This window comes from Scomber japonicus, chromosome 9, assembly GCF_027409825.1.
Source record: "Scomber japonicus isolate fScoJap1 chromosome 9, fScoJap1.pri, whole genome shotgun sequence".
Lineage (NCBI taxonomy): Eukaryota > Metazoa > Chordata > Actinopteri > Scombriformes > Scombridae > Scomber > Scomber japonicus.
The window spans coordinates 2693768-2711734 of record NC_070586.1 but is presented as its reverse complement, the minus strand read 5'-3'; the positions used below and the strand labels follow the sequence as shown (position 1 = coordinate 2711734).

The 17967-nt window shown below is 40.3% G+C and overlaps 1 protein-coding gene across 1 annotated transcript in view; it reads right to left on the bottom strand.

The window, feature by feature from the left end:
- The window catches only part of LOC128364347 (NACHT, LRR and PYD domains-containing protein 12-like), an 81040-nt gene extending 68829 nt beyond the window's left edge, over positions 1–12211 (bottom strand). Inside the window, exons 1-2 of the mRNA XM_053324884.1 lie at positions 12084–12211; positions 10393–10550 (exon numbers count right to left, since the gene is read on the bottom strand). Of these exons, the coding sequence (XP_053180859.1) occupies positions 10393–10550; positions 12084–12211 (286 nt within the window). The remainder of the gene's footprint in view (positions 1–10392; positions 10551–12083) is intronic.
- Between the last annotated feature and the right edge of the window lie 5756 nt (positions 12212–17967).

Below are 17967 nucleotides of genomic sequence, written 5' to 3'. Positions count from 1 at the left end.
CTCTTTACCATGCTACGGGACTACCGGTGTTACAAATCAACTGGTTTTCACGTTAACTGGTTACCTTTGTTTGTAAACAAACACCGCTCCTGCAGATGTTCCCGTCACGGAGAGAAAATGTAGCTGACCTCGCGAATGCCTGAATGCACGTCCATATATATCTGATGATCTCTCGCTTCACCTGCTTAATCCAAGCATGATACCTCATGTTGTGAAGTACAATTGTGGGATCCGAAATACTGGACACCATATTCTGTATACATGTTCAAATAAAAATCAATAAATAAAAAGTCACCCGACACGGGATTTGAACCAACTGCAAAATATCCCCAGCCTAGTGATTTACCATTAGGCCACATATCTACATAGCTGACAAATGTTATAAAGTGATACAATTACTGTTGAATTAAAAATCACGTTTGCATAGCCACGACTGTCAACACACCATGGCCAAATTAACTTGTGACCACTGTTATTGCAATGATAACACTTTAGCACCTTACAGGTCCAGCTTGTTGCACCTCTGAAAAACATTTCACGATGATCAAAGATCACGTTTGGTAAAGATGGTCGAGGAAAATCACGCATTTGATGTTTTAGACACGTTTACGTCCGTGTGTTGTAAATCATGTTGGAGCAACAGTGTGTAAAATAAAACAATTTGAAGTCGAGCGGATATCTATCTATCTATCTTTATTTGTATAGTGCCAAATCACAACAAAGTGATCTCAAGGCACTTTACACATAGAGTAGGTCTAAACCGAACTCTTCAGGTTTCATTTAAAGCTCGTGTAAAGTGAAAATATATTTGTGTTCTGAGTTAGTCACATCACAGACAGATGTGTTATTAACCATCCTTCCAAATTTGAATGCTAGAAAAATTGTCTAAGTATGTAAAATTATCTTTTAAAATCATGAAAAATCAAGCACTTCTCTGTACTGTCAAACGCTGGGGGCGTGTCTGCTGAAGGCTCAACATTCCCACATGAGCAGCACTTGGTGACAGTGGAGAGAAAAAACTCCCTTTTAACAGGAAGAACCCTCAGAACCAGACTCAGAGTGGGAGAACAAAAAAAACCCAATCCTGTCTAACTAAATAGCCACAGGAAAATGATCTTTTAGTCTCAATTTCATATTTGGTCATATTGCTTTCCTCGCTCCACTACCCATCCATCCATTCAGTCCAAACTTCCTCATATCAACAAGTGATGTGATGAATGATTTTATAACTGAGTGTGCCAATATGTGTAGATATCCTATATCCCACGCGTTACTCCGCTCGACTTCAAATTGTTTTATTTACACACTGTTGCTCCAACATGAATTACAACACACGGACGTAAACGTGTCTAAAACATCAAATGCGTGATTTTCCTCGACCATATTTACCAAACGTGATCTTTGATCATCGTGAAATGTTTTTCAGAGGTGCAACAAGCTGGACCTGTAAGGTGCTAAAGTGTTATCATTGCAATAACAGTGGTCACAAGTTAATTTGGCCATGGTGTGTTGACAGTCGTGGCTATGCAAACGTGATTTTTAATTCAACAGTAATTGTATCACTTTATAACATTTGTCAGCTATGTAGATATGTGGCCTAATGGTAAATCACTAGGCTGGGGATATTTTGCAGTTGGTTCAAATCCCGTGTCGGGTGACTTTTTATTTATTGATTTTTATTTGAACATGTATACAGAATATGGTGTCCAGTATTTCGGATCCCACAATTGTACTTCACAACATGAGGCATCGTGCTTGGATTAAGCAGGTGAAGCGAGAGATCATCAGATTTATATATGGACGTGCATTCAGGCATTCGCGAGGTCAGCTACATTTTCTCTCCGTGACGGGAACATCTGCAGGAGCGGTGTTTGTTTACAAACAAAGGTAACCAGTTAACGTGAAAACCAGTTGATTTGTAACACCGGCAGGCCCGTCGCAACAGGACAGGCAAACCAAGCAATTGCCTGGGGCCCCGAGCTGGCCGGGGGCCCCCAGACAACGACTGGTTTTGAATTGAATGCAACGACAAACTGTGTGCGCGTCCCTTTAATGCTGTGATGGTCAATGCAGGAAAGTGCAGCGACACTGTTATCGGAATCCCCCTCAAGGGGGCCCCCCACACGTGCAGGTCATGAAATGACATAAACGGACCGTGTATGGTTTGTTATTTGTGTTATTACGTTACCGTGTTGGACTAAATACATGGACATATTGAGGAAAGTATTCCGGTTTTATGGAAACGGATTTCATATTTCACAAGAATGGATATTTGGCGAGCTGTACAGAAAGTCCTGAGTCATAAGATGATCGTTGTGGATAAAGGGAAGACTTTGAAGGTATGTAGGCATTATAGCTGTTCTTACTTTAGCTGAGTGGCTAGCCGAGCTAATCGCTAATACTATTACGGCTGTGAGCAACCATATAAGTCGTGAGTGGTCTTGAATGAATCAGGACAATCTAAGCTTTCTAACAATGTACGGCATGAATATATATGTTTAAGGGTTGGTGTTAAAAACATTCAGAAGAACTTGTGGCTACCTCCTAACATCCGTCCCGTCCCGTAAGAGGAACAGCGTGCATTGAGAGGATAAACTGCTCTTCATTCATAGGAACATACACTCTGCCTTTTCACTCTAGAATATGGTGTGTCTATGTGTGTGTAGTGTGTGTGTTTAATCCAAGACATGATCTAGTCATGCATTGGAGTGGAGGAATGTTAGCATTGATGTGGCAGTCAGGTACAGAATTACGAGTTGGTTTTTTACATTGATCAGAGTCAACTGACTCACTTGCGTTGCTGCTGCCTCTACCGCTACTCGTTTTTTGTTTTCAAACGACGCATCGCACAGTTTTTGCGTCGACGTATTTTTTGCGTCAGCGTAATCGATTACGTCGACGCGTCGCCCCAGCTCTACTTTGAAGCTGATAAAGACATATATGAGGTCCACCATGAGCCAAGAGAGGCTCACAGGACTGGCCGTTATGTCAGTTGAGCGTGATGTTCGCCGGTCTTTGGACATGGAGGACATTGTGGTTGCCTTTGCTGAAGCCAAGGCTCGCAAACAGCAGATGTAGATATTTTGCATATTTTTTAACGGTTAATCTTATGTGTGTGTGTACTGTTATCTATGTTGGATTTTATATTTAATACCGAATTTGCAGTTTGTTTATATGTTGATTGCAAATGTTCAAATAAAATAAGTAAACATACTATGTGTGCAGTAGCTATATGCAACATTTGTAAGCAGTATTTTCACTGTTAAGAAATATTTTACGGATATAATGTGTGGTTGAACTTTAACAGTGTGTCTATGCTGTGGTTCCTGTAGGCTTTGGGCGGGCGGGGCGTAGGTTTTTTTTGCTGTGGTCCAGGGGGTGTCGGCATCGGTGGGCGGTGGTGGTGGGGGGGCCTCCAAGTTCATTTTGCTTGGGGCCCCCAAATTCCTTGAAACGGCCCTGAGTACCGGAATACTTAGAAAGGTAACGTGTTCCACTACAGCTACAGAAAAAAAGATGTAATCTGATTACAGTTACATTGAGTAAAAATGGGGATTATTTGGCAGGGTTTCAATTTTGAAATAAAGAAATATATAATATTATGCACTTTTAAAGAACCAAACTAAATCATTTTAATCATTTTATATCAGCACTTTCGCCACATATCATTGCACCATCCTTAGGATCCACATAAGTGGTTTTTAGGGTCCTCGCTGCCCGGGTGCTACGATGGACTTCCTATGAGCCTCTAAAACGCACTCAGCAAATCACTTTCCTTGATAAATCATTTAAGCACATCATGTTGTGGGTGTGGTCCTTGCTAGTAAAAGGAAGCTTATTAAGTGTAGTTTCAGGAGCAGGACTACACCAAATCTTCCCCGCCTCCAGCCATTCCTATAAATACCACCTAGATTTCTCCTCCCCTTCTGCTCTCATATTCTACAACCCCCACCCCAATTTTCTCTTCCCTTTTCTTCCTATTGCTACGGTGTTACGGTGGACTTCCTACTAGCCTCCCCAAGACACACTCAGTAACAGAGGAACTATGCTCATCAATTGTTTTTCTTAATAAATAATTTAAGCGCATCATGTTGTGGATGTGGTCTTTGCTAGTGAAACACAAGTTGACGGAGGCTAATGTTGGTTAACGTTAGCTAACTTTACATGATGTTGCGTAACTGACATTACTGAATCAGTTTGATGGTTTGATGACTATTCTCTACTTGTGATACTAAACCACTGTCACAGTGACATACTCTATTTAAATAACATTTAATAATTCATTATTATTATAATCCTTCATCTACATGTTTCAAACACAAGTTTACAAAGTGCTGTAAAGGCATGAAAACTGTTTTCAGGTTGTTATAAATAGAATAAATACATTAAATGGATTGTACTTATATATAAGGCTTTTCTAGTCGTTGACCAATCAAAGTGTTTTTACACTACATCTCATTCATACATATTAATACACTGATGACTACCACGCAGGATGCCAACCTGCTCATCAGTTGAATCCAGAAACAGATCAAAATGGTTCAGATCTTATTTTAAAGCCTGCTGAGTAAAATCAGGTAATACCTGTATGTCTGATTATATATCATGTAATAATAACTTTACTGCTTTCACTGATAACTGTAAAATACTGATATATGTTGTGATAAAATGCTGCTGTAATAAAACCTCAACCACAACCTCTAAAGTCCTTCATGTGTTTCACCAGGTTTGAATGAATCCTCCAACACACAAAGGAAGAGAAAGAGAAGAAAACACTGTCAAATCCAATAATGACAAGCATCCTATGGGACGCTGGAAAAGCAGTATTGCGTGGGAAAATTATAATGTGGTCATCGCAAAAGAAAGCAGAAAAACTTAAACGACTCAATGACTTGACAAATAAACTAGACTTACTGGAGCAGAAACATATAGAATCTAATGATCCCACCCTACTGGAACAGATATCTTCTGTAAATTCAGAGCTAAATAGGAAACTCAACGACCAGGTGGAACTCAAACTTAAATATGTCAAACAAACTTACTATGAAAACGGACCCCGAGCGAAAAAGATATTGGCCTGGAGACTGAGGAAACAGCAGTCTGATAGATCCATTTATAAATTAAAGGACCCCGTCAACAAACAGATGTGTTATAAACCAGAAGAAATACACAAGTCATTCGAAATATACTACAGGAATTTATACACTCAACCCAAATTAGCAGAACCTGCCACGGTAAAGCAGTTTTTAGAAACTTTAGACTTGCCATCTATCGGCACAGAACAAAACAAACAGTTAACTGCAGATATTACAATAGCAGAGGTAGATAAGGCCATTTCTAAACTAAAAACAAACAAAGCAGCAGGGGGAGATGGACTACCCGCAGAGTGGTATAAGTCTTTTAAGGACTCCTTGACTCCACTGTTATTAAAATGTTTTAACCATGTGCTAAAGGGGGGAGAGACCCCACCATCTTGGAAACAAGCCATAATATCTGTAATACCGAAACCAGGAAAAGACAGGACAGAATGCAGCTCATATAGACCTATTTCAGTTTTGAACGCAGACTATAAAATATTTACCTCAATCATTGTCAGTAGGCTTGAAAATATTGTCCCTGACCTGATTGACACAGACCAGACGGGATTTGTCAAAAATAGGCGTACACAAGACAACGTCAGACGAGCAATACACCTGATAGATACTATGAGCAGAAGTAACACAAGGTCCCTAGCAATTAGCTTTGATGCAGAAAAAGCATTTGATTCCGTACGGTGGGAATTTTTATATCTGGTCCTCCAACGTTTTGGCTTTAACGATACAGTTATAAGATGTTTCAAATCAATATATAATTCACCAGTGGCCCGAATCAGAATAAATGGCAGTCTCTCAGGCACAATACCTTTGGAGCGGGGATGCCGACAGGGCTGTCCACTGAGCCCCATCCTATTTGCTCTATTTATAGAGCCACTTGCTCAAAAAATCAGGGAAGACCCAGAAATTATGGGAATCATATTTAAGGGAAGAGAATATAAATTATGTTTATACGCAGATGATATCCTGGCGACCTTGTCCGACCCAGATACCAGTCTCCCTAAACTAATGTCCAGCTTCAACCAATATGGTCTCTATTCGGGATACAAACTGAACATAGAGAAAACCCAGACTCTTTCTTTTAATTACTCACCCCAAGATAGTATACGCAAAACCTTTAAGTTTATATGGAAAACTAGAATTTTGAAATACCTGGGTGTTAATATCCCCAAGACCTATGAAGGTATATATAATGCAAATTATGGTACCATCACAAACAAAATGAAAAATGACTTGGACAGATGGACTCCCCTGACACTTGATCTATACAACCGAATAGAAACTATAAAAATGGTTATATTACCTCAGCTGTTATTCCTCTTTCAATCGCTACCTGTGGAAATACCAACTAAACAGTTTAATGATTGGAACCGGATCATCTCCAGATTTATATGGCAGAATAAAAAACCACGGATACGCTACAAAACATTACATTTGCCAAAACAGAAGGGTGGGATGTCATTCCCATGTCTGGAGGACTACTACAAAGCAGCACAGCTGCAGTATGTTGTCCATTGGTGTAGGGAGGATTGTGATACAAAATGGAAGGAGCTAGAGTTGAGCCAGATTGATATTCCCCTTCAATCTCTACTGGGTGACAAAACTCTCAAGACTATGTATTCAAATAAATTATGTAACCTTACAAAAACTCCCCTTAATATCTGGTTCAAAGAGGTCAGCAAATCAAAATTAGAGAGGAAAGCCCGGCTCTTAAGGTGGGTTGCACATGACAGAGATTTCCTACCTGCTCAGTTGGATGTGAGATTTAAGGAACTGACCCAAAAAGGCATTACTTCATACTGTGTAATTTCATCTGATAAAGGCCTAGACAGTTTCCAACAGCTACAGATAAAACATGATTTAGACAAACAAGACTTCTACAGATACCTGCAGCTCAGGCATCATTTTGATAGAAATATAAAAAATTTAAAAGAAGGTGACATGGACCTCATTGATATAGTCTTTGATGCATACAAAGGTAAAATCTATAAGAAAGTTATCTCCAGAATATACTTATGTTTACAACATCTCAAAAAAATGTCTACATCATACGTGAAATGTAATTGGGAGAAGGAAGCAAAAATAGCCCTGACAGAAGATGAGTGGCTAAACATATGTGAAATGAACTCTTCTGCCACCAGTTCAGGGAAATGGAGGGAATTTGCATGGAAAAATGTTATCAGGTTTTTTATTACCCCAAGAAGAAAATATTTACAGAGTGGCAGAGCAGAATTTGGGCATTGCTGGAGACAATGTAACAATGTAATGGCTGACCACTTTCACATCTTTTGGCGCTGTTCAATAATTCAACGTTACTGGCTAGACATAGTTAAAGAAATAAATTCAATCCTCGGTTTTGATATTGAATATAATTTTCAAACTGTTTATTTGTGCAATCTTCCAGCTGACCTTACTTCCCCAGATAAATACCTTCTAAAGATACTACTGACAGCTGGCAAGAAACCAATAACTAGGAAGTGGCTTAACAGAGAGGCGCCGACGGTGGGAGAGTGGTCAGCCACTGTGAAAGATATATATGAGATGGAGATGTTGACTTTCTCTCTAAGATTGAACCATAAAAAAGCCCAAAAGTATTGGTCGAAATGGCTTTCATATGTAAACGAGAAAACAAAATAGGGCAGTTCCTTATTACATTGTATGTCCTTGGTGGTGAGACTGATGTCTTGACTTGCTCTAGAGGGACTCCCTCCCCCGGCCTGTTGGACTATGCTGGCTCTCCATAGGCCTCCTTGCCTCTTCACCTCTCACCTACGGACTTGTGTGGCCCTACACTATATGAAAAGATATTGAAGTGTATTTATTTTCTTTCTTTCTGTGACAAAATGAATGAACTCCCTTGGTGTCCTGAATGTTCTGTATTGATTGTGTCATATGTCATGTTTTTCTTTGTATGACACTGAAACTTTGCACTTAAAAATAAAGTTTAAAAAAAAAAAAATCCAATAATGACTAGAAATAAATAGAATAACTGTTCATTAACTTAACAGCTATAAACATCAACATTATTTAAACTCAACATTTAAACAGCTCAACAACATCTGAGACTAAATATAACTGACAAGTTATTTCACATATAAACAAGTAGAGCACTATTTTAACTATAATAAAACATTTATATTATTTATATTTGAAGAACTAAACTACTAATCTACACTGATTTATAATGTTAATCACATCTGGACTTACTGAGCCTTTCTGCAGTTCCTCACAGCTGGGATCAGTCTCAGTCGTCCCTGCTCTGATGTGTTGTACTTCTTCAGGTCCAACTCATCCAGAGGCTCCTCTGACATCTGCAGCATGTAGGCCAGAGCTGAGCACTGAAACACAGAGAGTTTCTTCTCTGATCTGTTCTCTGACTTCAGGAACTCTTGGATCTCCTGATGTACTGAGCGGTCGTTCATCTCCATCAGACAGTGGAAGATGTTGATGCTTCTGTCAGGAGAGATATCATCACTGTTCATCTCCTTCAGATTGTTGATGACTCTCTGGATGGTTTCTGGACTGTTCTTATTCCGACCCAGCAGGCCTCCTAAGAGACTCTGGTTGGACTCCAGAGAGAGGCCATGAAGGAAGCGGACAAACAGGTCCAGGTGGCCATTTTTACTTTGGAGAGATTTCTCCATGGCTCTCTTCAGGAAGACATCCAGAGATGAGTAACTGTAGTCTTCTCCCAGGAAGTCCTTCAGTACCTTTGTCTTCCTGCTGGTGTAACAGCGGTACATGTAGACTGCAGCCAGAAACTCCTGAACGCTCAGATGAACAAAGCTGTAGACTGGTTTCTGGAAGATCACACTCTCTCTTTTGAAGATCTGTGTACAAACTCCTGATAACACCGAGGCCTCTGTGACATCAAGACCACACTGCTCCAGGTCTTCTTGGTAGAACATGATGTTTCCTTTCTCCAGTTGTTCAAACGCCAGCCTCCCCAGCTTCAGAAGAAGTTTCCTGTCAGCCTTCGTCAGCTTCTGTAGACTCGTCTCATGTCCCTCATCATACTTGTTCTTCTTCCTCTTTGTCTGAACCAGCAGGAAGTGTGAGTACATGTCAGTCAGGGTCTTGGGCAGCTCTCCTCTCTGGTCTGGAGTCAACATGTGGTCCAGAACTGTAGCAGTGATCCAGCAGAAGACTGGGATGTGACACATGATGTGGAGACTCCTGGATGTCTTGATGTGTGAGATGATTGTGCTGGACTGCTCTTCATCACTGAATCTCCTCCTGAAGTACTCCTCCTTCTGGGCGTCAGTGAAGCCTCGTACTTCTGTTACCCTGTCCACACATGAAGGAGGGATCTGATTGGCTGCTGCAGGTCGGGAAGTTATCCAGACGAGAGCCGAGGGAAGCAGCTTCCCCTTGATGAGGCTTGTCAACAGCACGCTGACTGATGACTTCTGTGTGACATCAGACACGACCTCACTGTTGTTGAAATCCAGTGAAAGTCTGCTTTCATCCAGGCCGTCAAAGATGAACAGAACTTTACAGCCAGCGAGCTTCTCTGCTGTGAGCTTCTGTAATGTTGGATAGAAAACACGGATCAGCATGAGCAGACTGTACTGCTCATCTTTGATCAAGTTCAGCGCCCTGAACGAGAACAGAATCAGCAGACTGATATCTTGGTTGTTGGAGCGCTGTGCCCAGTCCAGAGTGAACTTCAGCACTAAGAAGGTTTTTCCAACGCCAGCGACACCGTTCATCAGAACCACTCTGACTCTGTGTAAGACTTCACAGATGTCCTGATCCTTGGTTGGAGCGTCATGGAGGGTCTTCATCTTGGAAGCTGTTTCAAGCTGCCTCACCTCATGTTGGGTATTAACCTCTTCAGTTTCCTGTTGGTCAGGTAAGACTTTAAAGATGTCCTGACACCTGATTGGAGCGTCATGGAGGGTCTTCGTCTTGGAAGCTGTTTCAAGCTGCCTCACCTCATGTTGGGTATTAACCTCTTCACTCTGTCCCTCTGTGATGTGGACCTCAGTGAAGATGCTGATGAGGAAGGTTTTAGTTCCTGCTTCATCAGTTCCTTGAGTCACACATTCACATGTGCTGCTCAGACTGATCTGATGTTCATCTAAAAGCTCCTGCAGACAACTTTCTGCTGAAAGAGAAGAAAAAAGGTAGAATGAACCAGAAATCAGTGTGACTGTTAATGTTCAGTAGGATAGAGGAGGTAGATTCCTGTTTTCAGAGATGATGACATCAGCAGACAGACCTTCAGTCTTACTTTGTACAGTGCTGGTCTGACTGTCTGTCTGCAGTCCAGGTCTGGTTCTGGATCTGTTTCCACACTGGGGACAGGAGGAGTCTCCTGACGAAGCAGACTGGTCCCAGTATGAGGTGATGCACTGTCTGCAGAACCAGTATCCACAGCTGGTAGAGACTGGATCCTTCAGGACGTCCTGACACAAAGAACAGCAGGACAGCTGCTCCTCCACAGAAACAGCCCTCCTCTTCCTCTCACTGTGGACATGAACACATTCTTTATGTCACATGACATTAGTGGAGGCCAACCGACAGCTCACAAGCTGCATGCAGCTCTTTCCCCACATAAACAGTCCAGACTGTCAGTATTTACACACTTACACAGTTTCTGTTCTTCAGCCTCTGAGATTCAACACATTCAACTTGAAATTAAATAATAAATACTACAATCACAGGAGTTCATCAGTAATTAGACAGAGACAACAATGTGCCAGCAAAGGCAGAGAAGAAGAACAAGACTGTAAGCTAGTAAACATGGACGTAAACAATGCAGGATTTAAAAAGATGTTTGATGAGGAGGGAAGTGGATTCAACACATTAGTTAGACCACAAGGAGACACACAATGGGCCAGATGCAAGAAACAAACATTTTTAAAACATGTACGTGTGATTTAAAATGAATCTGTGCTTATGAGTGATTTACGAGGATTTGCCACATTCACCAATTTCTCATATTTAGGATTTTCTCTTAGGTAAGAACAAAATTCACAAGTGGTGCAGATCTAAAGCAATAAAACATGACTTGTGGTTGATTAATGGCTGAGTGACAGCGTTAATTACTTTTATTAATTTATTTTTTATGTCTGTGAATTCCATCAATAATTAATATATTTGCCATTTTCATAAATGGAACTTCTCTACAACCTACCGGATGCCTGACCTTGTCTGGCACTTTGAGGGAATCATTCACACTAATTTACTACTCAGGAACACACATTCATTTATAACAGGTAGGATTCATCACATCTATGCAGGTTATTTGCGACTGTTTCATGGTGATACGAGTGTTTGGTAAATCCAACATGGCTTCCAATCCAACTTGTACAGGTCCACATCTTCAAAAAAGTAAGAGAACTTTAAGCAGGAGGAAACTGAGCCAAACAGAAAAGTCCACTAGTGAAAAATAACAGACTGCTGCTCTTTGTGTTGCTGAACAGAGAGCTCTGCTAAATATCTTCATAATGCATCTTTTCATGAGTGTTTCTCTCTCTCTGTTTCTGCTATAGTCTCTCTCCCTCTGTGTGAGTGTGACGTTGAACATCAGACTCACTTTCCTCTGCTGCAGTGGTCAGTCTGCAGTGATAAATCAGCTGCAGCAGGCTGTTTCTATACATTTACATGACCTCCTCCCATATTTAGTGTCTTTGAACAGGAACACGTTAAGACGCAGCCTGTATTACATGAGACCAAACATTGTACCTGCTGCTGCAGTCCTTTAGTAAATAAGGACAGACACAGTTTGACTTGTTAGTAAATCCTTAGTAAATATCACCCTGGGTTACCTGCTGCTACTTTACATTTATTGACTGGAAAATCAAACAGCAATAGCAGCCCTGTCTCTGTCTCTGGTTAACATGAACATGAAGATCTGTTGGAGATTACAGCTGAATGGAAGCTACTTCATTATTTCTTTCCTTCATATCTACACTACAACCTTCATGAAAGCGTCTCACTGAATCACCTTCAGGTCAGTTTACAGTAGAAACAGTCTCTTACTTTGTGTCTGAGGGTCCAGGTTCATTACTGAAGTTTATTGGACGATTATTAGACCAGTCACTCTTCATAGACAGACAGCTGGATATTACAGACTCTGCTCCGTCCTCCTCTTCCTCCTCTTTCTTCATCTTCTGGAGTCTGAGAGGTAAACCAGTAACACTGGAGACACACACACATACACAGTATAATAAACCCAGTCCTGCCTCTCAACTTAGTAGCTTCTTATTAGTTTACATGACTTTAACTACAACCATGTGTGTTTTCTAGTCATCACAAAGAGAAACTTTGACTCTGGTTTAAATCCAACAAACAGTGGTTTTGAAAAATAATCAGATTGATTTGAATGACAGTAATCATTATTTACAGTCTTGATATTAACACTCATCTGCCTCAGATTTTTTTCCTCCTTCTGGTCTAAATCCTACTTAAAAGACAGGGATTACTTTGTGTTTGTAGGTAGTTACACATCTGAGAGGACAAAAATGACATACAGAGTTCCCAAAAGCTCCATTATGGAGCCTCTTCTGTTCAACATCTACATGCTCCCACTGGCTCAGATTATAACATGTTACCATAATTATACAGATGACACATAAATGTATATAACTATATTAGCAGAGGACTATGGTCCAATACAAACACTGAGTTTGAGCATTGAACAAATCAGTGATTGGATGTGACAGAATATTCTTAAATTAAATAAAAATAACACTGAAGTAATTGATTTTGGAGCCAAGGATCAACCACTAAAAGTCACAGATCAGCTTCAGTCGATAATGATAAAAACTAGAAACCAAGTCAGAAATCTTGGTGTGGTCATGGACTCAGACCTGAATCTCAACAGTCACATTACAACGTCAGCCTACTATCACCTGAAGAATAAATCAAGCATTAAAGGACTGATGTCTCATCAGGATTTATAAAAACTGGACTACTGTAACAGAGTCTTTATAGATCTCCATCTGATTCAGAGTCACTAAGACCAATAAAGCGGATCACATCAGTCCAGTTCTCAGATCTTTACACTGACTTCCTGTCTGTCAGAGAATAGACTTTAAAATACTGCTGTTGCTTTATAAAGCACTGAATGGTTTAGAGCCTAAACAGCTTTCTGGTGTTCTGCTATGTTATGAAGCATCCAGACCTCTCAGCTGGTCTGGATCAGGTCTGCTTTCTGTCCTCAGAGTCCAAACTAAACCTGGAGAAGCACAGTTCAGGTTTTATTCTCCATATCTGAACAAACTCCCAGAAGACTGAAGGTCTGCTGCAGCTCTCACTTCTTTTAAATCACAGCTGAAGACTTTTCTGTTTGCTGCTTTTACTAAATCATATTTTAGAGTTAGTATCTCACACTGTGACTTTATATTCTCCGGTTTTATCTTATTTTACTTTAGCTCCATTTTATTTCCAATGTAACTCTTTTTAATTGTATTCAAATGTCTTTTTATTTTACATGTGTTGTATTTGTATCCTGTCTTTATGTAAAACACTTAGAGTTGCCTTGTTGATGCTGTTTTCCTCCTTCTGCTCTACTGACTATAAAATGGCATCTTCAATGACTTTAACCTTTACTGCCTACCTGTGTGTGTGTGTGTGTGTGTGTGTGTGTGTGTGTGTGTGTGTGTGTGTGTGTGTGTGTGTGTGTGTGTGTGTGTGTGTGTGTGTGTGTGTGTGTGTGTGTGTGTGTGTGTGTGTGTGTGTGTGTGTGTCATAACATGAACATGAAGATCTGTTGGAGATTACAGCTGAATGGAAGCTACTTCATTGTTTCTTTCCTTCATATCTACACTACAACCTTCATGAAAGCGTCTCACTGAATCATCTTCAGGTCAGTTTACAGTAGAAACAGTCTCTTACTTTGTGTCTGAGGGTCCAGGTTCATTACTGAAGTTTATTGGACGATTATTAGACCAGTCACTCTTCATAGACAGACAGCTGGATATTACAGACTCTGCTCCGTCCTCCTCTTCCTCCTCTTTCTTCATCTTCTGGAGTCTGAGAGGTAAACCAGTAACACTGGAGACACACACACATACACAGTATAATAAACCCAGTCCTGCCTCTCAACTTAGTAGCTTCTTATTAGTTTACATGACTTTAACTACAACCATGTGTGTTTTCTAGTCATCACAAAGAGAAACTTTGACTCTGGTTTAAATCCAACAAACAGACTTCAGATAAACATGTGTGTGCTTCTTAACTGTGACTTCTCTCTATTTAGAGCTCAGCAGTGAGTCACGTGACATCGCTGTGAGGACGCACAAACCAGGAAAACAACAACAGGAAACAACGTTTAACACCTCAAACTCTGTCATTTCACATTTAATCAACTAAACAATGAATGTGATCAATAAACATCAGATTGATCAATAATGACAGTAATCATTATTTACAGTCCTGATATTAACACTCACCTGCCTCACACTGTTTTCCTCCTTCTGCTCTGATGTCTGTGAAATGGCGTCTGAATGGACTTTCACCTTTACTTCTTATCTGTCTGCTCCTCCCTTCTTCTAGTGTGTGTCTTTTGTCATTTACTGGAAGTCACGTGTGTGTGTGTGTGTGTGTTTGTTAACTGAAGACAAAGTCATGTCCCCAGTTGGGAAAAGTCTTTTGATTTTTGGTCAGTGGTTTGGGGACATTAAACAATTTAATGTCCCCAAAACCATCAGACCATGGTTCTGATGTGTGTGAAGAAGGGAGGAGCAGACTACTACAGTATATACACACACACACACACACACACATAGGGGGCGCTGAAGGGGGTTTGCCCACTGCGCCATACAAGCTACAACCACTACTGATTACTGTTTTCTCTCAGTTGCAAAACTAACTCTGTTTAGGATTTGGTCCTGTGTGTTTTTTAAATCAAATAAAGATGAAAATAATCTCAGTAGTTGAATTAAACTTCAGCAGACAGAGAGATCCACAGCTCTTCCTGGTTATTGTTGGTAACTTCTCTGAAATCTGATATAAAACAATTCAAACATCAGAGTCACACAGAGAAGATTTAGATAAATATATCTGATTAAACATCTTCTGCAATAATCAAGACTTCCGTCTTTATATATAAATACACACTCATCCATTTTATTATTGCGGACTGTTCAGTTTCAAACAGCAGAAATAATATTTGAAGTCAGAGACCAGATCATTTCTATCTGTACAAAGTTTAATATGAGAATAACAAGTCGGAGCCTAAATGTGACTTTAACAGACTGCAGCGATCCTGATCAATGATCGATTTTCAGTCGTTATACTGAAGCTTTATGAAGTTAAATGATCGATTCTCTGATCGACCCGCATCACTTACTGAAAGTATTCAGGTGAAACAGGTTCATATTTAGTTTATTTAGTGTTATTTTAAAGCAGTTAGTTCAATTTACTCACCAGATGAACTTTTTCTTACTGCGCCACAGATTCTCCAACAAGTGAAAGTGAAAATGTTCACTGCAGGTTAGTCTACGTGACTTCAGCAGCGTCACAAACTGAGGTTTTACATGTTGGTTATGTTTCTTCTCTTCATCTTTTCTGTCGTGAAGTCGAACTACGTAATTAATAATAATATTTGACCTCCTGCACATACGCATCAAAATCTCACATTCATCTATTAAAACATTTTATTAGTCGCAATAAATATCCATAAACACTTTATCATCATTAACACGATCACTTTCCTAGTTGCAGCATAAAATGTAATATAGACTTTCATTGTTTCTTAAAGCCAATTATAATATAAACAGAGCTAAAAGTTATAAGTGGAAGAAGGACTGTAACGAAGAGCCCTTCATTACAAGAGACTATGGGAATATGGCACAACTGGGTCTGGGTTTTAATAGCACTTTTTTAAACATACAACATAATGAGGCACTTTAATAATAGCACATGGCACTTTCATTGTAATATTTGCACTTTATTAGCAGTTTGCACATTGCATATTTGCACATTGAACTTTTATTGAAATGTGATTGTGTCTTCTGCCAGGTGGAGGTGTGGATAGTCTGCTTCATCTGAGGGAGAGAGGGAGTTAGATTAGATTGTGTGCACATCTCCAGTTATAATTGATAAACAGAGGGAATGAAGACATAAATGTGCAGAATATCTCAATGAGTGTTTTAGTGTGTTAGAGTTGCGGCCTGTGTTTTAAGTTGTTTGTATATTCTTACCTGTCCTTTGTCTTATGTCTCCTCCAGAGTGTTCAGCCAAAAGAGTCCCCAGGCGTACGAACACGGTTTGGTAGTTGGTGTGTGTGTGTGTGTATATATGTATATTTATTGTAGTGGGTTTGTTTATTCTGGGGGGGGGGGGGGGGTGTAAATAGCGAACAGCAATACAGCAGTAGGAATCAATGCATTGTAATAATATTGTTTGTGGGGAGCTGGGAAATCATATTGTTTAAAGAAACCCGTGAGTGGAGGCCTCCAATTAGACTGGACTGGTGACAGGGGATAAAAGGCACCAGTTACCATCTGCTCTTGTTGCTGGTCAGGTCTCTCAGTCATGTATGCTGCTGTGCTGTGCCGCTGTATGTGGTTTTTGTCTTATTTGGTGAATCAACACCCACTCGTTGGTGAAACCTGCTATTGCCTGTGTCTGCATCTTTGCTGCATCATCCAGTCGCTTATGGTCAATCTGACAAGGACAAACTGCAGGTGTCTTTTCAAATGTTAAGGGACTGCTGACGTCATTATTAGAAAGCTGTGAAAGACGCTAAAAGAAAACATTTCTGATATTATCCTGTCAAACTGTAACCCACCTCATCAGTCATGAACAGGTGATTTGAAACCTCCCGTCATCACACTGTCTGATATTAGATATGAATCACCTGCTGACAGGGACAGTGAATATTAGTAATATTTATGTCAGAGAAAATAAGCCAGTTAGCCAGAAAGGCTCATTTTCAGGTGTAGTCTCTGGACAAGCAAAGAGTTGGAAGCACAAATGTTACAAATAAAAGCAGAAAATACAATCAGTGATTTAAGTGCTGATACACATACATGTCTGCAATTACATAGAGAGTGATTTCATGTTTCCTAAAGTCAAACTGCATGGTGTGTATGGAGAAAGAGCTGCTGTTGAGATGGAAGATGAGTTTGTGGAAATGTGAAAAATTAAGAGTTGACACAATGACCAAGTTGTCTTTGTGGTTTTTCAAAAGGATGTAACAGCTGGTGAGTGTGGACCCAGTTGCAGGAAGGGGAAGCGAGGCAGAGGTACAAAGTCCAGTAAGGCAAGTTCTTTAATCCAAAGAGGAGGTAGGTGGTCATACACGAAAAGGCTAGCAGGAATCAGGCAACCAAAACAGGCTGAAAATCTGAGGTCAAAAAACAAACCGGAATAACGCGAGAAAGCAAGTACACAGGTTAACAAAGACAATCTGGCAAGGAAGACATGGTGAGGGGGGGCAGGGGTTGGTGGGGGCCGGGGTTATACACACACACACACACACACACACACACACACGCACACACACACACACAGGGAGGCAAGACACAGGTGAAACAAATAGGTAATCAACTAAGGAGGGGAAGTAAATTTGACAGCACAGGAGAAGACTAGAATTTCAAAATAAAACAGGAAATGTACAACACAACATAAAATACAGGGTCTGACAAAGGATCAATGTACAGTCAGGACTGGTTTCATACAGCACAGAAACAAAGCAGGCCCAGTCAGGATGTGTGGAGGTGTTCTGGATCAGAAAATATCCACCAGCTGCATGAAACTCAGTCGTCCTATTAAGGAGGAACAGCTCTGTGTATACTAGGACATGTTACACATTCATCTCTATCAGACATCACAGGAGCAGCAGACATGTGAGAAGAGCTTTTTATTCCAAGTTATTCAAAAACCAGCAATCATACAGATAACAGGAAACATACAC